The sequence below is a fragment of the Panthera uncia genome (assembly GCF_023721935.1).
Source record: "Panthera uncia isolate 11264 chromosome A1 unlocalized genomic scaffold, Puncia_PCG_1.0 HiC_scaffold_16, whole genome shotgun sequence".
Taxonomy (NCBI): Eukaryota; Metazoa; Chordata; class Mammalia; order Carnivora; family Felidae; genus Panthera; species Panthera uncia.
Genome location: NW_026057576.1, coordinates 1,098,651 through 1,123,796, shown reverse-complemented (window position 1 = coordinate 1,123,796; position 25,146 = coordinate 1,098,651). Strand labels below are relative to the sequence as shown.

Sequence of the window (25,146 nt, the reverse complement as noted above, 5' to 3'; positions counted from 1 at the left end):
TCTGCCCCTTCCTCCAGCCTTTCTTTCTAAAGTAATTCAAAGTCTTCATTCCCAAGATTCTCCCTGCCTCGCCCCAGAACCACTCCCTCCTCCCCCTCCTCCCCAGGGTTGCCCTGCTTGTGTTTGCACTCCTGTGTTCTCTTTGCTTCCCCTCTAGGGTGGGGGCTCCTGGACAGAAGAGAACAAATTCGCTTTACCCCCAAAACATGTCCCTTCATATAGTGAGTGCCACTATACGTATTGAATTAATTGGGGTCTTGAAGACTAATGCCTCTTCTCCCAGTTTTGTGGCATAGCTGTTGGGAAGGAAAGAAGGCTCATTAGCTTGCCATCCTGAGGGGGACCCAACAGTAGCTCTCTGAGGCTCTGCGAAACAACTTCCCCAACCGCCAGAACTGCCGTTGCTATGGTTTCTCCCTCCCACTAGGAGTACTTAGGTGAATGCTGATTGAAGAACAGGGTTCCACTGGCCAAGGCCTTTTCAGGCCATTTTAAGAGGCAAAAAAGTTGGTGAAATGACAGAACGCCTTGAAATTATTCCGATATCAGAGCGCCGTGAGAAAAACTCACCACAGTGAGAAATTAATTGTGAGACCGCAGCCAAAAATCTTTTTAGAGATAGTGCTACAGATCTCATCCATCATTAGCCAACCTCAGAAACATGAAGATACTTGTTAACCTAAATTTATTTCTGGATATGACCTATTAGACACTAAGACGATTTATTTTTACTTTTTTGCTAACATAACTTTTAAATGTATGGATTCAGGATTAATGTGGCATTTGAGATTATAATTAGTACTCAGCTATAAGTAATTGCTTCTAAGCAATTACTAAGCAAAACTAAGAGATTAGTTTCCTATTCAAAACATACTAATACAAGGCACCGTATACAAGACAGAGACTGTCCCTTCTGACTGGTAATCAGTTTCTAAATCTTCAATGTTCGAAAAATGGAAGGCATAAGCTGAGAGAAGAATTGATTGTTTCACGTTTAACTTCGGCCCTAAAAGAGACCTAGGAGTGGTCTTCTAGATTCTGCTCATAGAAGCCAGCTGTCCAACACTCATCAGGAACTAATATTTAGGTTCAGTGCTAATACCAAAGAGATGCGCTTGGTAGAAAATGTGCCACAATCTCAGATTTACTTACAAGATGCTTGGGATTTTAAATTTTATCATATTGTGCCTCTTCCCCATACATGACTGTTCTAACACAAACAGAAGATGGGCACCTCTCAGTTGGAACTAGTATTTATAGGGTCAGGATGTGACGTTTCCCCTGAAGCACATCCACATCTGTCAAAATCGTGCTAAGCCCAGTTATAAAATCATAAGGATCAAATTAATGTAGACTACGGGCCACGGGTCCCCCAACACACAGCCCAGGAATCTGTGTTTCTAACAGATTTCTGAGTTGATTTTTATACAGCCAGCCTCAGTCCAGATGCCCATAGAGCAGGCAAATTTTCAAATGTCAGTGGGCCACAGAATTGCCGGAAGTAATTTAGAATGTTTGTCCGGAGTCTAATTTGGTCAGCCTGGGGAAGTGGGGGGATTGACATTCTGACGTTTCCCTGGCTGTCCTCACACTGGTCTTCAGAAACACGTGGCATTTCAAGCAGGTGCTTTGAAAATAGCTGTATCTCCCTGATGTATCTCCACTCTGGAAACGCATCTGTAAAAGTTGGGCTGTGTTCCGCCCCAGAATGGCAAAAACTGCTATATAAGCATCATAGATTGATTTGTCCCTTTTCGGCCCCTATGGACTCAAAACAGGAGTTTGTCCATTCAGCAGCTTGTTCCACACGGGGAAGGGGGCGAAGCTCAGGCAGTCGCCCTGCGTCACACCGTGTCAGCGGTTGCCTTGTTCTGCTGGGGCCTGAGCCTCTGCTCTCAACGGACGGCATCCCCCGTGGTCAGTCTGTTCTCCAGGCTGCTAAGCAGCTCTCTCAAACACTCTGTGGTCGCCCATCACTCTCCTCACGAGTAAAACCACATTAAAGACCTCTGATAAATCTTTCCAGGATCTACTTTCTGCCTTTATCCTACTCAGCTTTCTGCTTCCTTTGGTGCCACAAGCCTCACCGCTTTTTCTGCCAGCTCCTTGGCTTTGTTTTTCTGTGGCTATCTTCTCTCCCCTTTCTTTCAAAATGTTCTCCCTTGCCTTCTCTGATATAGACAAAAGGTCAGAAGCCAAGCCCATCACAAGGGGAGAGCCCCGTGTCCCAGTTTGCTCTGTGTCACAGTGGCCGCACCTCTTGGGCTTGCAGACAGCCTTGGATGCAGATACCAAGCAGGTCCGAGGCCGAGAGCCGCCGTGTCGAGGAAGGCAGTTGCCCGGAACGCATCTTCCCTCTAAGGATGGAAGTAGGTGGATTGCTGGCTCCAGTTGTTGCTCCGTCCAGCTCCTCCTTCCTCCTTAATGCAAAGTGAGTCTCTTTAAATCGGAGATCCTAATCTCTCGAGTGTCTACTGCCCTAGGCCTTGCACATGATGGGATGTAAACTTTCATGTTGCAGAAGAGGAAACAGGCTGAGAGGGCTGAGGCATTTCATTTCAGGCCATGTAGTTGATACAGGAAAAAGCAAAGACTTAAGGGGCACCCGGGTGGCTCAGTCAGTTAAGCCCCCGACTTCAGCTCGGGTCATGATCTCACCGTCCGAGAGTTCGGGCCCGGCGTCAGACTCTGTGCTGAAGGCTCAGAACCTGGAGCCTGCTTCGGATTCTGTCTCCCTCTCTCTCTGCTCCTCCCTCACGCACTCTCTCTCTCTCTCTCTCTGTCTTTAAAATTAAAATTAAAAAAAAAAAACATTAAAAGCAAAGACTCAAAATTGGGTGTCACTGACCCATTCTCCCATCGCACTGCTGGGAGTGATGGGGAAGCAGAGAGGGTGTGGACGCCACGCCTCAGTTCTTCTTGAAGCCATTTTCCGAGGCCCTGTCTCATTTTCTGCCCTCACACACTACACTCTGGTGCACAGACCTGGTGCGAGAAAGGTACACAACAGCAAGGCTGAACGTGACCTGCATGGTGTGACACAAATAACCACAGTGGCTTTTTATTGTTGGTAGCATAACCACTGGATAAAAGTAATGCTCAAAATGCATATCATTAAAAGCAGAATATACATATATTTTTTCAAAATAGCAATTACTTCTATCAAAGCTCATGATTCAAAGAGAATCCGTACTCATCAATGAGGAAAAACTTAGAAGACCATCACAAATAAGTTTGACATAATCATTTGAAGTAATAAAAATTTCTAAAATCTTATCAAATGATATGTCTAAAAAAAATTTAGAAAGTTTTTCAACATTATCTACTGTATAGTTTCAAATAATCAAGCAGGTTATTTCTGGCTCACGTAATGGTGGGTTAGTTTATCCAAGACAAACCCTACTGCTGAGAACATGTAGAGAAGTTGAACAATGTGAACAGACGTGTATGAAAACTTCTGAGAGCTACCAGAGTAGCAAAGACTTGAAGAGCCAAGATCCCAGCCAGAAAAGATGAGAAGGGAAGTGAACCATCTTATTCACAAGGCACCTGCCGATTTGTAAACAAACAAACAAAAACAAAGTTGAGAGGCTAAGAGGTTAAATAGAGTTTCTGGCAATCTCATGGGGCTAGGAGAACAAAAATTGAACTTGGGGGTCCACCAGAGGACAGGCCCTTGTAAATACCCCCACTCTTTCGGTCTGGACCTCCGGAGGGCTTACTAGGAGTAAGAGTAACCTGAAATCAGGCAACACTCACCAAGCCAAGTTTGAATCCGTTCAGACTTTGGATTGATGATACCGCACCTACCGTAACTGCTTTCCAGAAGCAAAAATAAATGCCCTCCAGACAAAGTTGACATCAGCCCGAGGCTCTAAGTTCCACTTTCAGATTCACCCTCCTATCAGCCACCATAGGTTCACTTACTACTCACAGTCCTGGTCTTGAACGCTCTCTTCATTTCTGGCACTTCCGTGTCTTTATTTCACTTACTTATTTGTCACAATTTTTAAATAATATTTTGTTGAGAATTCTTATATCTGAAGAGGGAAGAAGAAACTTGTAGCATAGGTCTTCCTAGTATGTTGCCAGAAGTCAAAGTCACCTGGGAAAATCTTTTCTCTCAGTTTCCAAATCTCTTTAAAATCAAAATACACATATATCTAAAAAGTCTTCCCTAAGTACTGAAGAGATGGCTATCAAGTACATCCTTATCTCTTCTTTCCTTTTGTCTATATTATTTTTTCTTAATATTTCTATGGTAACTGAAATAAAACTCAAAACTAACAATTTCTCTACTTGTTACAAGGTTTCACAAAACATCTGGAGGAAGAGATTAGTACTGAACTCTAATCCAGGTTTCAAGAAGCTTCCCCCTCCCACCCCGTGCACCGTGTACTCCTTTGCCATGACCCACCCCACCACGACATCTTAATTTAAATTTTGGACCAGTAATTCACGAAGAAAAAATAAATGACAAAGAGAATTAAAGAGGATACAGCACATTTTCTAAAACTGAAAGTCTTAGGAATTGGTCAATGAGAAAAATCCTCTATCAGCCGCTTCATATAACATGTTTAATGTAATTTTTATGAACCTAAAACATGCTGACACCCTGATCATGGGCTTTGAGGCTCCATGGTTTCAAAATTGAGGGGAAAAAATTGTTTTTTAAGCCACTCAGTCTCTGGCATTTTTTTATGACAGCCCAAACTGATGAAGATAAGGAGTTTATCAATTTTATTAACATTTTCAAAGAACTAAACTTTAGCTTTGTTGCATTTTCTCCATTATTTGATTTCTAACTCATTGATGTCTTATCTTTATTATTTTCTTCCTCTGCTTACATTGTTTCATTTTTCTTTTTTTCAAGCTTCTTAAGGTAGAAATGTAGATAATCAATTTTAAGCTTTTCTTCTTTTTCTAATGTATACACTTAAAGTAAAAATTTATCTCTTAGCACTGCTTCAGGTGCATCCTGCAGATTTTGAAGTATTTCATTTTCATTCATTTTATTTATTTGAAGGATCTCTTATGATTTTTTCTTTTACCCATTTGTTTTTGCTTAATCTCTAAATATCTGGTATAGAAAATACCAAATATAGATAGATAGTAGATAGGTAGGTAGATGGATAACTAATTTAATTCTGCAAAGGTCAGAAAATATAGTCTGTGTGATTTCCATTCTTTGAAATTTATTGAGGCACGTTGCATAGTTCAGCATGCTTTCTCTCAGCAAACATTTCATGTGCACCTAAAAAATGTATATTATGCAGTTGCTGGGTATAGTGTTCTATAAAGATAAATGAGGTCAAGTTAGTTGATAGTATTATTTTGATGTTCCATATCCTTGCTGATTTTTGTGTAATGTTCTATCAGTTGCTCAGTTATTCTAACTATGAATATAAATTTGTCATTTCTCTCTTTGGTGCTTTCAATTTTGCCTTATGTATTTTAGAGCTCTGTTACTTAGTGCATACACATTTAGGATTGATGTCTTCGTGATGAAATGATCCGTTTGCCATTTGTCTCTTTAATTTGTCTTTTTAATTTGTCTCTTTACTTCTGGTAATCTCCTTGTTTTGAGGTATACATTGAATGGTATAGTGACTGGAGCTTCCCTGTGATTTGGGTTTGTATATTCCTTGTATATATTTTTCCAATCTTTTACCATTCAACCTATTTGTGAGTCTGCTTCTATTGACTGTTTTTTTCCTCCTGATTATGGGTCTCATTTTCCTGTTTCTTCATATGGCTTGTAATTTTTTACTCAGTGCTGATTTTGCATACAAAAGGATTTCCCCGGGGTGTTTTGTTTTTGTTTTTCCAGTGAGTGCAAGTCTTTTTTTTCCTGATAGGTGGCTAGAATGAAGATTTGATCATGCAGATTTATCAAGAGTCAAATTGATCTGGGGCTGAGCTGTAGTGTTAATTAAATTGGGTGTACCTCTGGGGGCTCCTGGGTAACTCAGTCGGTTGGGCGTCCGATTTCGGCTCAGGTCATGATCTCCTAGCTCATGAGTTTGAGCCCCGCATCTGGCTCTATACTGACAACTCAGAGCCTGGAATCTGCTTCAGATTCTATGTCCCTCTCTCTGTGTCTTCAGATTCTGTGTCTCCCTCACTTGTGCTCTGTCTCTCTCTCTCTCTCTCTCTCTCTCTCTCTCAAAAATAGAGGGGTGCCTGGGTGGCTCAGTCAGTTGAGCGTCCAACTTTGGCTCAGGTCATGATCTCATGACTCGTGAGTTCAAGCCCCTCTGTGCTGACAGCTCAGAGCTTGGAGCCTGCTAAGGATTCTGTGTCTCCCTCTCTCTCTGTCCCCTCCCCCACTCATACTCTGTCTCTCACTCTCTCTCAAAAATAAATAAACATTAAAAAAATTTTTTTTAATTTTTTTGAATTGAGTGTACCTTTAATATCTGATGGAAAAAGGACATTTGCCATTCAGCCCAACCTCAGTTTCCTACACATCCACTGTGGAGTGGCTAGTCTCTTCTATCTTGTCATTGTTTGACACAGACATCATATAGTGTGGGCTCACTTAGACTCCAACTGTAGCACCACTCCAAAATTCAAATAGTGTGAAACTGTGTAATTCTTGGTTGTCTAGACTTGCCTACACTGACACTTTTGCAGTAACACTGTGCAGGGGGAGGGGGCCAGGAGGGAGGGAGGTTGATTATTAAGCCAAGCTATTTATTTTTGCATTTGAGGCACTTCTAAATTCCAATCTGTCTGGCAACCTATATTGTTATTAGTGTTTTGACTGATGTTTTCCTCAACTCTACAAAATCTCTTCATCTACAGGAGGCCTGCTTCTCCACCTTCCCACAAATCCGGAGCTATTCTCCAGATATGAAAGCAGTTGTGGCTCTCCGCTCACCATCACTTCCTATAAGTCAGTTCCACTGAGTTTAATCTGCCCACTTTTCTTTGACAATTGCCAATAGACTTTCATTTTAGCAGGGTTTTTGTTGTTACCATAGGAATAATGGTATTTTTCATCCTATACTCTAATTTGAAGCAGAGCCATAATGCTGTTCGTAATAGCAAAAGATCAGAAACATGGAATCAGGGAAAATTACATGGCTTTTAATTAAATTTTTATATAATCATATAAGGAATACTATGAAGCTATGTGAAAGATGAGGAAGCTCTTTATTTATTTGCAGAAAAAGATTTCCATGATATATTAAGTGAGAAAAGCAAAGTGTACAATAGGGTGTACAATGCTCTACCTTTTGTATAAAAGAGGGAAGAGGGGCGCCTGGGTGGCTCAGTCGGTTGAGCGCCGACTTCGGCTCAGGTCACGATCTCGCAGTCCGTGAGTTCGAGCCCCGCATCGGGCCCCTGTGCTGATAGCTCAGAGCCCGGAGCCTGTTTCAGCTTCTGTGTCTCCCTCTCTCTGACCCTCCCCCATTCATGCTCTGTCTCTCTCTGTCTCAAAAATAAATAAACGTTAAAAAAAAAATTTGTTTAAAAAAGAGGGAAGAAAAATCATCTATATATAGACTCATATAGATTCATATCACATACGAACATCACAGATCAGTTTTCACATCTGTAGAATGTAGAATCTGTAGAAATTTAAAAGTATTTTAAATACTTTCCTCAGAGTTATGCAATAAAATAAACATAAAACATTTGGCTCACTTCATGATATCAAGTTCTAGATAAATGATTAACACAATGACCTTTGCATTGGATTATCCCGGAGATGCCTTCATTTATGTTACACACTCGAATTAGTTATTCAAATATGTTACGTTTGCAGTGGCCTATTTTTTCCTTTGGTAAATTACAAGCAGGGACTGTATCTTTCCAAGGCCTATCCATCTACTAACCTAGTATGTAATGTCATATAGCCTGCAAGAAAAAAAAAATGAATGTTTCCCATCACATGGTGATTGAGATGATACCAAGAGCCTCCAGACTGACCATCTTTGTTAATGGTACACACTGTGAACGAGGCCCCCATGGTACTAAGAGAAGAGCCCTGTACTCTAAATTCCTCACTATCACTGGTTTATTTCAAAGGCAATAAAGAAACCATAAAAGACGTTATGCTTATTGACTCCTCTTACCCAGAGCACCATAGTTCAATCTATACTTTTGACCATAAAAGTCTCCATCTGGTTCTTTAAATACATAATCCATTAAAAAGGCTGATCCATGACTTTTGAGCGGACCAGACATTAAAGCATTACATGCATCTGTTTTTGACAATCCTGTCAAGTTAGCGAAAGACCCAACCAAATGTTGCTCTTGCTTCTCACCCATCCCACGAACCCAACATACTCAGATGGGAGAGGGGCATTCACACCGCATACTCAGATCGGAAGGAGGCAACAGGGAAGCAGATCTAATGGAAGCAGGTCAGTTACCAGCCTGAACTAAAGTTCTTGAGCGATTCGACCACCAGTAACTCTCATCAGCTTGGGGTTTCTGGGACCTTGAGTCTGGGAGCTCAAATACAACACGGCAGAGCTGGGAGGCTGCTCTTAGGGCCCAGATATCACTCCCTCGGTACAAACACTCTTCACCTAGGCCACAGTGATATGTCTGTTTCTCTGGAAACGGAATGGCACAGTGACTTTCCGGCTTTTTGTGACAGGGATCTACAGCAAGAAGTACACTTTACATCGGGTCCAGTGCATACGTGTGGATGTGAGTATGAAAACACAGGAAATATTTCATAAAACGTTTCATAGAATGTTGCTTAAACCCTAAGAGCAATTCATTCTGATATTTTCTATTCTGTCCTATTTCATTTAATTTGGTGGGGGCATGGGGAGGAAAGAAATTTATTTCTCAGGACAAGCAACACTGGACTAGAAGAAAAGATTATCCTTTTATCTCCCACTATCTTCCAAGTTCGTGCATTTTACAAAAACTTCCTGGCAAGTCTTCCCAGCGCCATCTACTGTACCCTCTGGGTATTGCAAGTGCCCTTTTTTTTTTTCTCCCCCTGGCACAAAGATATTTTTTTAAGGATGAGATTGTATCACAGAGCTCTACACACCAACAAGTGCGTAGAACACAGAACAGAAATGACTCCCCCAACACAGAAATGACTCCAAAATAGTTTAAGAAGTTTAGACTAATAGCTAACACACAAACCCAGTTCTGAATTCTCAGACCAAAGACTTCACATCCAATTCCAGAAGAGGGGCTTTCTAAGTCAGAGAACATCCACCTGATTGGAACCTCAGTAGCAAAACTGGCTGTGTAATCAGGGGTTTCCAGAGAGTGACAATTTAAATTCAGGACATTCTAGACTAGCATTTCATAGAAATCTGCTGTAGTCTATCAAATACAATAACCAGGGAATCTCTCTGTAGTCCCTTGTCAAACCTCTGTCTGTGATTTTTTTACTAAGCAACTCATGAGTGTTTACTGTGCCCTAACTTATTCCAAAAGCTCTTTAAGATGATTTGTAACACAAACTAAAAAGTAGAAATCTCTTTTGTTCCTTTGTGAATGGTGCAGAACTTCCATTTTGATAAGTCATCACAGCTTACAGAATTTAATTTTTATATTCACTAGAAATAAATTTTATCTACCAGTTTGCCTAGGGATTGATAGCTCTGGATTCGTTTCTGACAAACATGTGCTCTGATACAAATACATTTGGAAGTATCTTTGTAATTTCTCCATCATCTGCTTAAATAATCATAAAAGAGCTACACTGATGTATTTGCAAGTAAGAGCATACACTCCTCCAGTAAAACAAAAGAAATCAACTTATTTTACTACTGCCTTGCCACTGAGACACATTCAGCACCATGAATTTCCCCCAAATATTTTACGTGTGAATATAAGAATAGAATGAGGAAAATGGAAAGACTTACAACAGTTTTAGTCACACTCAAAAGCTGGCATTTTTATGAGATGACTTTAATTTGAAAGTGAAGAAAAGAATAAATTATTGAAGTCTGAGATCTTTTTTCTTAACTCTTTGAATGTAACAACTGATTTTTTTTTCCCTAAGTGATTTGACATTAACAATTTTCAGGATACATAAATAAGGGTGTGGGTCAATGATGCAGAGAGAAATCATAGGGAAATGGCATTCTCCTGTAATAATTATTCACAAAAATTTTAAAGGCTTACTTTTAAAGATCACTCCTGCTTTTAAATCATATTATCATATGTAAGTAATTATTAATTACCCAGATATGCCAAGGGTCCATTATATCTTCAGTTTCCGACTGCTATTTTGAGGGAGGCTGAACTTTCTGGAATTTTTGCCAATTATTAATATGATGAATAATATTTCAATAGCCAAGTCAAGAGAGTGGGTCTAGACCAGTAGCTAATGACCCTAATAACTGATAGCTAAGAGACATTCAATGATTCTAACTTGCCCTAAAACTGCCAAGGTTTCGGACAGGGACTCCATTCTCTCACAAGTCTCTTCTTGTCTTGAAATATTTTCTGCTCTCTCCTACATATGATTTGTGTGTCAGAAATTTCACTGAGACATTTTTTATGTGCATTCAGATCATCCTTCCCAGAGGGCATCCAAGGGGCTGCCCCATTAGGCAGCTGGCAAGCAATCATCCATTAAAATATGTGAAGAAATATCATTTTTCACACACTTATTTCTTACACAAGAACAACTTCTTTCCTTCTGGTCCATTTATAAAACAGCTGTCAAATTAAAACCCTGAATAGCTTCAAATATTCACATTTCACCTTACAACCTGACAACTGCATCACTTTAAATGCCTGCACACAAGTTCAACTCAATTATAAACACCTGGGGTTTGCCTGCTTGCTACTAAGCATGTACCTAAAAATATTCATCATATGTGTCTCTGACACTCCAAAGTGACAACGTGTGGCTGTAACAGATCTCATCAGTTAAGCATCAATAGCTACTCGCTACGTGCCCGAGTTTCCCTGGGAATTGCTTCGTTCAAGACCGCTTCAGGAGACACCAGAGTTTTTTCCATAAAGCCGAGTCAAAAAACATTCTCTATATTGTTCAGTGCCTGCAGGTTAAGAAGACAGAGGTATACCAATCAAGGAGCAGGCACATGCTGGGCATCTGCTATGCTCCGGGCCCGGGAAGCCTGGAGTAGAGGGCAGAGCTTTCTCCAGGGGCTGGTCAGTTTAAAGATGAAGACGTCTGAAAACAGGGGACAAAATTAAGGCTTATTTTCAGTGTTTCCATTTAACAAAGTAATGCTTTTAGCCCAAAGGGAAAAAAGACAGCAATAGGATTATGCTATTCACAAAATGATTACAGGATTTACAAAACTATTAATTTGTGGTGTGACCTCCTAATTGTAAGTCTAAGCTCATGTGGACGTAACTTTAAATATCCCAACTTTTTTTCCATCGTACCTCGTCTTTTCCTCCTCCTCTACTCTGGAAGACACAAAAATATATATTTAAGATGTTCTGTCTTGAAGAAATTCAAGTCTGGTAAGGAAGAAAACACCAATACAGAAAAACAACACAAATCACACAAAACAGAATAAAATCAGGTCGAGACTTAAGAGCTGCAGGAAGTCTAGCTACATAGTCCCAAATAGGAGCAGCTGTGATATACAATTAGCCCACAACGCACACTAATTATGCAAATCAGGAGAGTAAGTCCGGGAAAACAAGGAAAAGGAAGTTGAACAGCAACCTATGTATAATCAGGAGACACACACTAAAACCTAAGGTGAAATTTTTCAATGGGGGAAAGTGACTCAACTTGCAGTCTCCAAACCACCTTTACCAGCAAGCTTCCTACGATGGTTCTAGACCCTTCCTTCATTCTGACCCAAGCAGGGCTCTAACCGGTTCCTAAACAGTGCTGTTCCAGAAAGTAACTGAAGGGAGGAGCCGCTGGCCAGCTCCACAACGTCCACCCCCTCCACCCCGGCCACCGTGCCCCCCACCTTCCACCCTGAGACACCTCCTACCTCAACTGTGATGTGTGCTCAGACCCAGCAGGTTCATTCCTCCACTCCACCCGGCTTTGCCTTGTAATTTCTAAAAAGCCGATTCAGCACATCTGTCAGATGGGCCATGCAAGGGCTTTTGGCAACTCTTGGGGCTCTGTCTCTTCATGAACAGACACTCCCTCCTAGACTAAGACTTAGAGCTGGAAGGTGGGGTAGTAACCACGGGGAAAAGCTCACATTCGCCCATACAAGAATGGCCTGAGTTGGCCCATGGCGACGGGGCACCAGTTTTACAAGGAAAAGTTAATGCTTTCACGCTAATGGTGATAATCATGGGAAATCCATTTTTGAGGCTGGATCTGCTCTGTCAGGATGAATCATCATCTTTGCTTAACATAAAACTGAGCCTGAGAACGGCTTGCCCACCCTTCCACACTGGCCGCTCTTTGCAGAAATCAAGGTACCTGAGCAGTGACAGCCACCCACGCTGGGCGCTATTTCCCCAACGCGTCCTGCTCTGGCAGTTTTAATTCTCCATCCACTTGATTTGTGCATATCCCCCTTCTGTCAACCTGCATCTCGAGACATCGAAATACCCGACCAAATGTGAACCATGAGACTTCCTAATCCGGGATGAAGCTCCTGGGAGAACTGAGCGGCCCAGGATCCGCTCCCCTTTCATGGTGTGCGCGTGCAGGGAAAGGAGGGGTGGGTAGATGTCATTCATACCCTCTATTTTCTGAATCATCTGGGTCGCCCCCGCCCCAAACCGAGCAACTAACTGCCTTGCGATTTCTCAGCTGCGGGAGGAGGAGGAAGCGGCAGGGCCCAGGGGGGCACCGTCTGCCGGGACGTGGAAGGCGGCACGTCCAGGGCCCACGGAGACGCCCGTGCCTGCCTTGGCAAGAGCAAGACTTGTCTCCCCCAGCCGCCTCCAACCCTAGCCCTTAGCATATTGTTGAACGTGGTCGAATCAAAAAGGGAATCCAGGCAGGCGCTGGTTGAGTTTGTGGGATTCTGGGGGGAGAAAGAAGCAGGGACTTGGCCAGCCCTGGTGGCCCACCTGCCTGCCACTCTGAACCCAAAATCCAAGGCGGGAACAGACCCTGTGTCACCGCCCCGCAGCGGAACTGGAACCTCCACAGCCTGAGCTTCAATCTTCAGATCTTTGGGAACTCCTGTTTTCCCAATAATTAAAAAACGAGTAAAGCAGAGCTTTCAATGCAATAGTACTCTTTGGACTAAAGCAGAATAACAGTAACAGCAACAACGACTGTCCTTTAACCCCACCCGTCCCCAAAATGCAGGGAGCCGAGGCTTGGGGCTTTGCATCCTCCTCTGGTCGCCAGGTCCAGCCCCCCGCCGCTCGGACCCTGGGCGGAGGGGCTGGGGGGGCGGGGCTGGGGGGGCGGGGGGGGGCGTGGCGGGGAGTGGAGCGCACGGGGACTCGGGGAAATCCAGGCGCTCAGGGGTGCTTGGGGCGCTGTGCGGCCCGGGCTCCCCTGGACCCCGAGGGGCGATGGGGGGCGTCGGGGTCCCGGAAAGCCCCGGCTACCGGGGAGGCCCCGCGCGCCCCGCCCGCAGCGGGGGAGGGAGGCCGGGCAGCGAGGTGCCGCCCCCTCCGTAACTTTCTAAATGGCTTTGGGGAAAGAGGCGGAGTGTCGAGTGCGGTTAAAAGGCGTCGCTGGAGCAGGCAGGTGTCGAGGACCCGTAGCGCCCGGCGCGCTCCGCACTCCGGGACTCCCAGCCAGTCGGCGGCGCCCCAGCCCGCAGCGAGCGCGGAGGCGGCCCCGGCCAGGACCGGCCCAGACCCCGCCAGAGCGCCCCGCCGCCACCCGGGACCCCCTCGCCGCCCGCCCCCGGCCCCGCCGAGCGCTCCCTCCCGCACAGGTGAGGCCGCGCCGCAAGTGCGCCCGACTCTCGGCGCCCCGGGGACAGCTAGGGCTGGGGGACCCGGCTCCGGGAGGGACCCCGGGACGGCCTAGGGCCGGGGACCCCGCGCCAGGTGGGACCCCGGGACGGCCTAGGGCCGGGGGACCCGGCGCCAGGTGGGACCCCGGGACGGCCTAGGGCCGGGGGACCCCGCGCCAGGTGGGACCCCGGGACGGCCTAGGGCCGGGGGACCCGGCGCCGGGAGGGACCCCGGGACGGCCTAGGGCCGGGGGACCCCGCGCCAGGTGGGACCCCGGGACGGCCTAGGGCCAGGGGACCCCTCTCCAGGAAGGACGGCCTAGGGCTGGGGGACCCGGCGCCGGGAGGGACCCCGGGACGGCCTAGGGCCCGGGACCCCGCGCCAGAAAGGACGGCCGGGACTGGGGGACCCGGCCGCGTCCGGGCAACCCGGATCCCGCGAGCTGGACACGCGCGCTGAGGCCCCTGCGCCGTCCCTGTCCCGGGCGGTCGCGGCAGCAGACCTGGGGCGGGGAGGCGAGGGGCGAGCGCGGACGTCTGGACAGGGAGCGGCTCGGGCCGAGCTCTGAAATTCGAATCGGGCTGCTCGGGCCGGATTTGCAGCAGCGCCGGAGAAGGGGCCGTGGTAACCGAAGCCGGGGCCGTGACCCGGCTGGGCGCGCGGGGCGGGGGAGGGGACCGTTCCGGCTCAGCGTGACGCGTGTCGAGACCCTCCTGGGGGAGATTCTCGCTCTGCTGCCGGGTCGCCGTAACTGCGGCCACCTGACCTGTTCCGTTGGCCGAAGGATTAGTTCAGAAAGTTGCAGAAAGTCGTGGGCAAAGCAGGAAGCCTTCGCAGCAGGAAACTGACCTTCACCTCCTCGCGCTGCCCTGGGGAGGGAAGTCACTCGGGTCGAGGTCCGGCCGGATTAACTAGCACTCCCTGCCCCCGCGAGCCCGGAGACCTAGACCGCAGCCCGAACCTGAGGTTAGTTTGGTTGCTTGCCTTTTTCCTAAACAGTCAAGAGCGTTTGTCCCCAGGTGGCGTTTCCCAGCTGGCAAGAACGCTTTCAGCACACTTTTTACAGACGAGGTAGCGTGCAGCTGAGAAGCGTGTTCTGTAGGACGGGCCGCGTTAGCCCTTCGGTGCCCCCTCCCTGGCAGGAGGAAATAAGCCCAAAAGGCGTGTGTCCTCCAAGCTTTCCGACAGGCGGACACCTAGGACCACGACCATTTACTTGGGACTCTGTCTTGAGATGTGTGGCGACAGCCATGCCCCCATTAGTCCTTTGAGTCTCTTTCAAGTCTAGTGTGCTAAGTCAGTCACAGCTACAGACACCTGTGAGGGGGTGGGGGCGCTCTGTGGAGAGGTGAACCATCCAAAAAGTAAGGACCAGGAAGAAGGTAAAGGGGTCAAGAGCTCCTTTTGCCTTTTCTGGGACCTGGTGATTCACCCGGTGCCTTCCCCGAAGACCTGAAGCAGCTTCTCAACCCACTTCTGGCCCAACTCCAAACAATGACGGGGTGGTGTGGGCCAGGTAGGAGCCTGCCCATGACCCATCTGCCAGGTCAGGAAAGGCAGGAGGGCAGCTCCCTGGGTGATCTGAATGCGAGGACAATTCCATCCTGCTTGGCTAGTCCATCCTGACCTATCACCCCTGTCTCTCCTGCGGAGCGCACTGTAATTTGCTCCTTTTCCTAAAAGGATCTTTAAAGCAGATCCTTTAAAGGATCAAGAGCTTTACAAAACGACAGTATTTTTCTCAGCTGATGGTGATTGGACTGGTTTACAAAAGAGCATGTGATCCTTGGTAGCACAGAAGAGGCCAAGGAGTAAGGACCACCCTAGATTTTTAGTCGGACGTATTGACTTAAACCAGGGAGTTTATTTCGGTGAGTGTTCTGCTCTCCACTCGGTGCTAATGAAGAATCGGACTGTCTAATTTCATGATACTGTTTGGTTAAAAGATGAATTTTGGTTCACCTGAGGACCTCCCAGACAGTCTGTATCTAAAGGATCAGGGCTGAACCCAGACGAAACCACAGTTTCTTCCAGTCGATGTGTCTCTTTGTCAAGCTGAGTAGGTCTAAATGTGTCTCAAGCATATTTCAATCTTCCGTAATTTTTGTGTCTGTGACTCTTCTCCGTGTCTCTCCTGCCTCCTCTGACCTGGATGGCGTTGGATGGCTCCGGCCGGATCTTAGTGCCCCACAGCAGTGCCCAAGATGGGGCGCAGTGACGAAAGCCATTCGTTCCCAGCTTGCTTAGGAAGTCCATCGGGAGACGGGACCCAACTTGTTCCAAGTGGGGAGAGCATTATGCTTTTAAGTAAGAGAAGAAGGAGGATTCACTACCAGCTTAGAAGGCGTGGAAAACCGATCACTCACCAGAATTGTGGAGAGGAGGAATCTTGTTTACAAGAGGGGTTGATTGAGACAGCTGGGCTGTAACTATGAATAAATGAAGGCAGTTCACATCCTGGGATGAAGAGAAGGCCACCGTCTCATGGCAGATTGATCACAGGCTTCTCCGAATCCCTTTTCCATGAGTAGCAGGCTTTGGTTCTGAACTTCAATACAGTGACTCATCTTGTAGGGCCGGTGACCGGGGAATCACAGAGTTAAATTTGCTGTCCTTTTTCTTAATGTGCACCTTTAGAAACGCCTCTAAATTAAAACCATGACCCACAATAAAAAATGCACAGTTACAGCCGTCACCAAACAGCTGTATCCCTCAGTACTAAACCGGGCAAATCAGTCCCACCCCACCGTGGCAGTGAGGACCACCCATCCAGACACAGGAAGTATGTGCAAAAATCCACGCATGGTGGCTTTCCTCCATGGGGAGACTAATTCTCACCTGTTCCTTTTCATATAGAAAAAGGAAGTGAAGCCTTCTGTGAAATTTTAACCTGGGAGTGCCTCAAATGTAAACTTTACCATCGGTAACAGTCATTTCACTGTTACATCCCAAATCCATGAAAGTGAACCGAAATGTTTTCAAGGAAGGTAGCTCTGCAGGGAGTTGGTCTGTTGGCCTTTAAGGCAAGGCCGGCCGCAGCCAGCCTCGGTCCCGGTGGTACCGTCCAAGACCTGAGGCTAGCGGGCAGAAGTAACAGGCGGGTCCCGTTCAAGTGCTGAGTGACTCGCGCAGTCTGCAGAGTGCAGAGTTCGGTCAGCACTAATTAGTGCCTTTAAGTTAGCAAGTACTTTTGCTGTGGCGCTCCTCCTCCACCCCCCGCATCTCTGTTATGTGCCAAGCACGGGGTGAATTCTTCCCGGGAACACGCTGGTCTTTATTAGACAACACACACGGACACGTTCCAGGTGGTTTGGGAACTATACGTCTAATCCTACAGCGAGCTGGGCTGGTTTTGTTTTCATCGTTTTGGGTGAGGTTGTGTAAGAGTTGGTATTTGCTCGCGAGGAGGTTTAAGAGTGCTCACTTACCGGGGACCCGGAGAAGTCTCCCCAGTTCCGTCCTGACGAGTCATTCCTGTGTTGTGTTCGCTTTGCCTTTTCCAGCACACACGGCCCGGAGGAGATGGATTGGAGCACGCTGCAGACCATTCTGGGGGGCGTCAACAAACACTCCACCAGTATTGGGAAAATCTGGCTCACCGTCCTCTTCATTTTCCGCATTATGATCCTTGTCGTAGCCGCGAAGGAAGTGTGGGGAGATGAGCAAGCCGATTTCGTCTGCAACACTCTGCAGCCTGGGTGCAAAAATGTGTGCTACGATCACTATTTCCCCATCTCTCACATCCGACTCTGGGCTCTCCAGCTGATCTTTGTGTCCACGCCGGCTCTCCTGGTGGCCATGCATGTTGCATACCGGAGACACGAGAAGAAAAGGAAGTTCATTAAGGGGGAGATAAAGAACGAATTTAAGGACATTGAAGAGATCAAAAGCCAGAAGGTCCGTATCGAAGGGTCCCTGTGGTGGACCTACACCAGCAGCATCTTCTTCCGCGTCATCTTTGAAGCAGTCTTCATGTACGTCTTCTACATCATGTACGACGGGTTCTCCATGCAGCGCTTGGTGAAGTGCAACGCGTGGCCTTGTCCCAATACAGTGGACTGCTTTGTTTCCAGGCCCACGGAAAAGACCGTCTTCACGGTTTTCATGATCGCGGTGTCTGGAATTTGCATACTGCTAAATGTCACCGAATTGTGTTATTTGCTAATCAGATATTGTTCTGGAAAGTCCAAAAAACCAGTTTAACGCATTACCCAGCCAGTGGATAAAAGAGAGGGTGAAAAGGAGGAGGCACAGACAGGTGCTTTGCTGTCAAGGCACAGTCACCAGCACTTCCCCGAGATACAGATTCCTATCTTAGACGCAACCATTTGAAACTGCTCTGGATCTCAGTGAAACTCCAGATGCCTCCAACAGAGCTCTCCTCTCCTAAAGCTTGAAAACAAAGGCATGATTCTGTGCCTATACTGATTTTCACTAAAATTAGTTCCAGTGAGGCCCCGAGCCGCTAGGGCTTGTGGGTGTAGGCTGTCTCTTATTTTAAACAAAGGACATCAGCATTTCTTTCTCTTTCTTGGAAGAAAGGAGAGAAACGCCGGGTTCTAAAGAGGATGCTGAGAAGGTTTGCTTGATCTCCTTAAGGGTCTCTTTGCCGTTTTCCCTGAATTAAAGGTGAACATAGAGATTCTTGGTTCTTTTATTCACTTGGGGAGTTTTAGTCTGTAACAATGGACAGGGTTATCTAACGCTTCAAACTCTGTTGTGCTTTTTTAAGTGAAAACTTTAAAATGGGATAGATGTTCTTTTGATCTGTAAGATGTTCTGAAAACCATGATATGTTCACCCTATTTCAAAGGCTCAGACTCTGATATGTAAACGGTGTGCAATTAGATACTGTCATCGAGTTTAAAACAGAGCCTTTCAGTTATGAGTAATTTGCAGCGCCCCTGCGAGGCTGGTGGCCGTATTCATTGTGGTATGTAGCCCGTAAAAGCATTTCAGCCTCTCACACGTGAAACGAACTAGAAGTTCTTAGGGGTGGCTTGTATTAGCAAAGAGCCTTATTTCAAAAACTTAGGTGTAATTTTGCATGCGAAGTACACGCTGGATGGACCACCAGCTACTACTGACTACAGGCTGGGGCAAGCCACCCTCTTTACAGTGTTTGCCCTTTCCATTACTGTGGTCAACAGTGGGAGCACTGATTTAAAGAGGTGGCTTGGGAATGCTTCATTGCCACAGTACAATTTAATGGTGCAGAACAAAATGGGGGGAGTGGTAGTTACTGTTTTTAAAGAATAGATGGAAACAAAATTTTAAAGAATTTAGATGGACTCTAAATTCTCATGATTAAAAATGAGTTTCGTCTACTTCAAAAGTTTGCTTCCGTCTTTAGCATCCAGTTTTCTTAAGTGAAAATAGAATTGGTAGGCATTTGTTTTTAAACAGAAATTAGAGTTTAGATGAATATTTAGGTGTTCTATGGGACAAACTGGACCCTAATATTATCACTGTGCTTGACATGGTTTCCAAAAAATGGTACTCGACATACTTTCATGAGGGTAAACACTTTTCTGTCGCCAAGAATAGCACTGTAAAAACATTTTGTAATAATAAATCATAGCTTTAATTACATGCTTGTAACTAAATAATTTTGTAATGTCTCAAATGTCATTTAAAATATTAAATATAATTAATTCGTAAAATAACTTTTTAAAATCTCTTACAGTTTTTTTTTTTTCAACGTTTTTTTATTTATTTTTGGGACAGAGAGAGACAGAGCATGAACGGGGGAGGGGCAGAGAGAGAGGGAGACACAGAATCGGAAACAGGCTCCAGGCTCTGAGCCATCAGCCCAGAGCCCGACGCGGGGCTCGAACTCACGGACCGCGAGATCGTGACCCGGCTGAAGCCGGACGCTTAACCGACTGCGCCACCCAGGCGCCCCTCTCTTACAGTTTTTAATAGAAGAGCAGATTTTATTTTAACCCATAGCCAGTGTTCTATGTTAATATTTTATATTTTTAACACCAACTCGGTAAATTACCAGGGTGTCCATCCACCATTCTGGGATTCTTCTGCCCGGGTACAGGAAAGCCTCTGTCACCAGAAAGATTGACAGGAGAGGGGGAAAGAGTATTTTTGTCCAGCCGCATGCTCACCTCCAACAGGTTTTTGACAAACACACGTGCAGCACGACGTGTGGACTGGATTTGTAACCTGCAGGATGCCAAGTTGGGTTCACGTGACCGGTTTGGCTCCTAGAAGAACCACGGGAGCTGAAAATGTCATTCATGGTGAAGTTCGGCGGAGGCATGAGAAAAATTCTATAAGGGGTCTTTTCTGGGAGATGTACTTTCTGTGTATTTGTAGGTAATCGAATCTGGTCTGATGAAGCTGCTCTGCATTCCTTATTGCCCATTTCTATGGGAAATAAGCCCGTAGGCAGGCCAGCCTGTCCTGTGTGTGGGAGTGCTTGCTGTCTGCGGGCCTGCCTGCCTTCAGGGGCTCTCCCCCAGCCGGCCAACAGCGGCTCCGGCTTTTCAGTAAGAGGAACCTTGAGCCCAAGGACCTCAGCATTTGACACATAAATACTTAGGAATGTTTTTTATGGAGAACCATATGCCATGCGCTCGCTTTCTAAATGGATTTAAGAGGACAAAAAAAAAAAAAAAAATAGCCAACTTTCATCCAGGTAATAGAAAAGAGAAAAATAGTCCCTGGTCATCTTCCAAAGTGCTCTGCACACAGGCTGTTAAAACGGCACACGATTTTTAAGATAGATGTGTTCATTCTTAGAAGCTGTGAAGGTTATTACTCTCAAGGTTTTAAAAGACTAGACCAAAATAATTCCAGATCACTACTGACCACTTTGAAGAGCTTATAGAGCGGTCTGGCCACATGCCTGAAAATTAGAGCTTGAACTTTGAACATGAGTTTAATCCTCAATACATATCTCGAATTTATCATTTGTGCTAGGTAAGAAAAACCTCTGTTTGGGGTTTTTGGTTTTGGTTTTCAAAAGGGACCACCAAAAGACCCTGGGCCGGCCTGATTGCATCAAGGCCATTGGCCAGCCTCCAGCAGGGCCTCCACACTGGCTGGGCATCCACGTATTTGACCTTGAAAGCTTGTGAAACGGTGGGTGCGGTCCAGCTGCCAATTTATCTGGCACAAGGTTTGCTAGCAAGCTGGCACTCGTGGTCTCAACTCTTCCATAGATGCACAACTGTCAAAAGGCGGGTGGCAATTGGCAGTGAGTGAATGAGGGCCGACTCAGGAGGACGCAGCCAGTATTCTCCAGGGTGGCCTGGCCCGAGCTGACCATCACTGCTGTCACCGACCTCAGCAGTCAACTAGACAGCAGCAGGCAACGTGCCAAGAGGGGTGTCCGGTGGGTATTGCAAGAGCTCACTTAATTCTCCGGACCTCAGTTCTCTCATCTTACAATGGCCTTACTGGTACTTTCCAAGGTTAATGGCAGCTAAGTAAGACAATTTATGTAAAAGCTTTCTACGTAGTGAAGTGCTAAGTAAAATATTGCCATGCGTGTTCCATGAGATAGATCCCAAGCTGGAAAGATGGTGGGCGGTATTTTAGATAGAAATGACTCAAGCGGAGCTTGACAAACTGGAAGCTGGAAAAAAAATGGCACATTTATACTAAATCTGATGTAAGCACAATAGAGAGAGAGGAGAGGCTAGGTGCAAAAGTCATGGCATAAAAAGGTAGGGTTACGACAGTTATGTTAGTCTATGATTAAAGAAAAGTCAACAGGGTCATAAAGCGTCCATTCATCTAGTTAGTCTCTGTTACCACGTGTTTTATGCGTATGATCTCATTTAATCCTCACAGATACTCTGGCAGTCTTAGGCCTTCGGATAGTATTACTCCTATTGAATGGACCAGGAAGGTGCCTTTCAGGGAGGTAACATATCATACTCAAAGGCCACGAGCAGACAGTCCTATCACACAAAGGGTGTGGGTTGGACTTCCAGAATTCTCCCAGTGCATTTAATTCCTGAAGCTAGTAGCCAACACCACAGGGATGCCCCATCTTCCCCAGTGCTGATAGGGTTAAGAAGAAGTCCTGACTTCTAGAGACACTCCATTCCATTCCTGCGCATCTCGAATTATTCATTTACTCAGCCAATATTTACCAAGTGCCAGCGGAGTGCCAGGAACTACTGGGCACCGGGACTGCGAACAAAACAAAATCTCTGCCTTCATGTTGAAGGAGGCAGGCTACAAACAAATCCCTGTCGATTATATATGCTGCAGATAAGTGCAACGGAACTTTCTGTGCATATGGGAACTAGGAAGGGCCAGGGACGATGAGAATCGCTGTTCGATGTAGGGTGGTCAGGGAAGGCCTCTCTGCTAAGAGACATAGGAGAAGCAAGCCAAACGGGTATCTCAGGGACGAGTCATCCAGGAAGAGAGAGGCCGGGACACCAGAGTCAGGGAGAGACTGGGAGGAGATGAGGCCAAAGAAGGAGGGGGTAGTACAGACGGCGTGGGGCTGGAGGCCGTCAGAAGAATTCCCTATTGTGCAGAAATCTGCCTGTTTATAACACCAGCTTTCCAGCATCTGTTCTGCCCTCTGGTGGACCCAGAGGAAGTCTATTTTCCACTTAAGAACCTTAAAGAGCTGAGAACAGATCCAAGTTCAACCTCAACTTTATTTTCCAGCTATATAGCCCCACATTTCTCAGTCATTCATTGGTTCATCCAATATTAAGCAACTACTGTGTACCAGCCTACGAGGTACAAGCAAATAAGAGAGAACAAAACACATTTTCTAACCTCTGGCAGTCAAGCAGTGATAAGTGTGCCAGGGGTTGCTAGGCTCCCCCTCAGTGTCTTCCAGAAGGCGGACAGTGCCCAGCACTAGGTGCAGCACTCCAGCGTGGCCCAGCATTGGAGTGACTATTCTAGACGCAGTATCACACGTTAATTTTGAGGGAGATTTTTAACGGCCTCGTCACCTTTCCTCACTTTCAGTGACAAGATGATTTATGTAATTACAGAATTAATATACAAATACATTTGCATTTAAAATGAAACGCAGAAGTATATAAAGTCAAGTGAAAGTCTCATTTCATAGTCCTACTCAGAAGTATCAGTATTAAGATCTCAATGTATATCCTTCCAATCTTTTTTCTATGCAATGGCAGATGTATATGTAGATACAGAGATATACATACATAACTACTTTGGTTTGCATTTCTGACATACTTTTTTCCGTGGTAGCTTCTCATCTAGTAATACGTCTTGGAAATCTTTCCAGGTCGGTATGTATAGATCTAACTTGTTTTATTTTTTTTTTAACAGATGTACAATATTCCATAGAATGACGGAGCCACAAACTGTTGAACTGCCACCATGTCCATGAACGGTTGCTCTGTTTCCAAGTTTTCACTGAGTACTCCCCCTCCCCTTCTCTTCCCACTGCCTCCCACCTCCTATCAAAATTTATACTACATGTCACATGGATTTTTCCAACCTAAATACAAGCCTCTAACGTTTTCCCTGTTGAATTTCATCTTGCTGATTTTGGCTCATCCCTCTAGTCCATCCAGATCTTTCTGAGCCCTGTATTCAGTTTATTGGCAATTCTTTCCAACTTTATGTCATGTGTCAGTTTAATTAGCCTGCTTTCTCTATAGTTACTTAAGCCAATAAAAATGTTGTATATGGAACACCACCCAAGATTTCCTTCCAACTCATGTCAGTCCATCTACCAGCATAACTTGAGTTTGGAGTGAATTAGCTGCATCTAATTCACAAGTTTTCATCTTAATAGCATGGATATTATGACCAACTTTGTGAAGTATCTTACAAAAATATTTAATAATATTTACCATTTCATTATCCATTAAAAAAAAACACATCTATTGAGCTCCTTCTATGTGCAGAGCATTGTCTAAGCCTCTGGCAAATGCAAAGATGATTTTAAAGGGTCGCAATGTGGAGGACAGAGGCCTATGAGGCAGTTACCATACAAAACAGTACAGTATGGGAGCACGTGGGCACTTCAGTCGGTTAAGCACCCACTTCCGCTCAGGTCATGATCTCACAGCTCGTGAGTTCAAGCCCCATATCGGGCTTTCTGCTATTAGTGCAGAGCTCGATTCGGATCCTCTGTCTCCCTCACTCTCTGACCCTCTCCCACCAAACATAAACATTAAAGAAAAAAAACTTTAAAAAAACACACAAAAAAAGTACAGTATGGAACCAGCTGGGTGAGGCAGGAACACCAAAGCACCACAGAAAGCAGAGTGTGAAATAGTTTGTCTTGGGGGCCTTCAGAAACAAAAAGCTAAATCATGAAAGATGGCTGTCTTTGGCCAGGAAAAGACCTGCGACGTGGTTACTTTGGCTTTTTCCATTTCTTGGAGAAGCTGAATAACTTATCAAAGACCTTTCTACTATTTGATGTGATAACTGACTGAACCTTTTCTCAGAAGCCCTGGGTCCAGACCAGAACCCCCAGAGGTGTGCAAAGCCTCTCTCTGCTGCCATCTGCTGCCAACAAGGGTAACTACGGGGCGCGGCATCCTTCCCATCCCCGTGGCTTCCCTCCGGGCCTGTGGGGCGTTTCTTACAAAAACCTCTACACCCGAACAGCCACACTTACCCCTTCCTAAAAACCCTATTGCTTCCATTGCTCTGGGTTTGTATTTCCAATTTGTAGATACCTAGCCATTGTTGTTTTGTCAGGGTAACCATAAAAAATGAAAACCAAAAATTCACACATAAACGTATATTTCCTCTGCGAAAGAGTATAATAAGCAATATTAGCAAACTTCTATATATAATATATATAGAAGAATATATTATATATATATTTATATATAAATATATATAGAAGAATATAATATATATTATATATATATATATTTATATATATAAATATATATAGAAGAATATAATATATATTATATATATATAATCTCATGGTTATAGTCAGTGGCTTTCCACAAATTTCCCATTTAGGTTTTCCCTTAGATTTAAGCATTCTGTCACTTGAATTTTGAAATCTTACTATCTAGGACCAAAAACGCCATGGTGAGATTATTTCTTACTCAACACTCATCTGTATGGGTAGGTGAATGTGTTATTTGAAAAATTTTTTCATCATCTAACATTAACACATCAAATCTTTAAAGATTCAGTGTTATTTGATTTTATTTCCTTATGTTGGGGGGGGGGGTGGAAATCACCTAATATAGTCCACTTTAATTTTTCCAGTTCCTTATTAATTGTGATATCTACTTTTTAAAACCTGAAAAATGGGTTTAGGGAAATTTTGAGTCACAATAGCTCAAGAAAGCATAACTTCTTCCCATTTTCCCTGCCTTTTCCTAAAGA

At 45.2% G+C, this 25,146-nt stretch overlaps 1 protein-coding gene and 1 long non-coding RNA gene across 2 annotated transcripts in view; both read left to right on the top strand.

The window, feature by feature from the left end:
* LOC125933654 (uncharacterized) overlaps window positions 1-23,722 on the top strand; it is a 38,210-nt gene extending 14,488 nt beyond the window's left edge. Inside the window, exons 3-4 of the long non-coding RNA XR_007461046.1 lie at window positions 8,615-8,667; window positions 23,107-23,722. This is a non-coding gene — a long non-coding RNA (uncharacterized LOC125933654). The remainder of the gene's footprint in view (window positions 1-8,614; window positions 8,668-23,106) is intronic.
* Window positions 13,589-19,355, top strand: GJB2 (gap junction protein beta 2). The gene is made up of 2 exons (XM_049646708.1): window positions 13,589-13,793; window positions 17,319-19,355. Exon 2 carries the CDS (start codon window positions 17,338-17,340, stop codon window positions 18,016-18,018), a length of 681 nt encoding a protein of 226 aa, XP_049502665.1. The 5' UTR covers window positions 13,589-13,793; window positions 17,319-17,337; the 3' UTR covers window positions 18,019-19,355.
* Window positions 23,723-25,146: the final 1,424 nt, after the last annotated feature.

Coding starts and splice junctions, on each gene's coding strand:
- GJB2 (XM_049646708.1), top strand. CDS start 17,338: ATGGATTGGAGCACGCTGCAGACCATTCTGGGGGGCGTCAACAAACAC.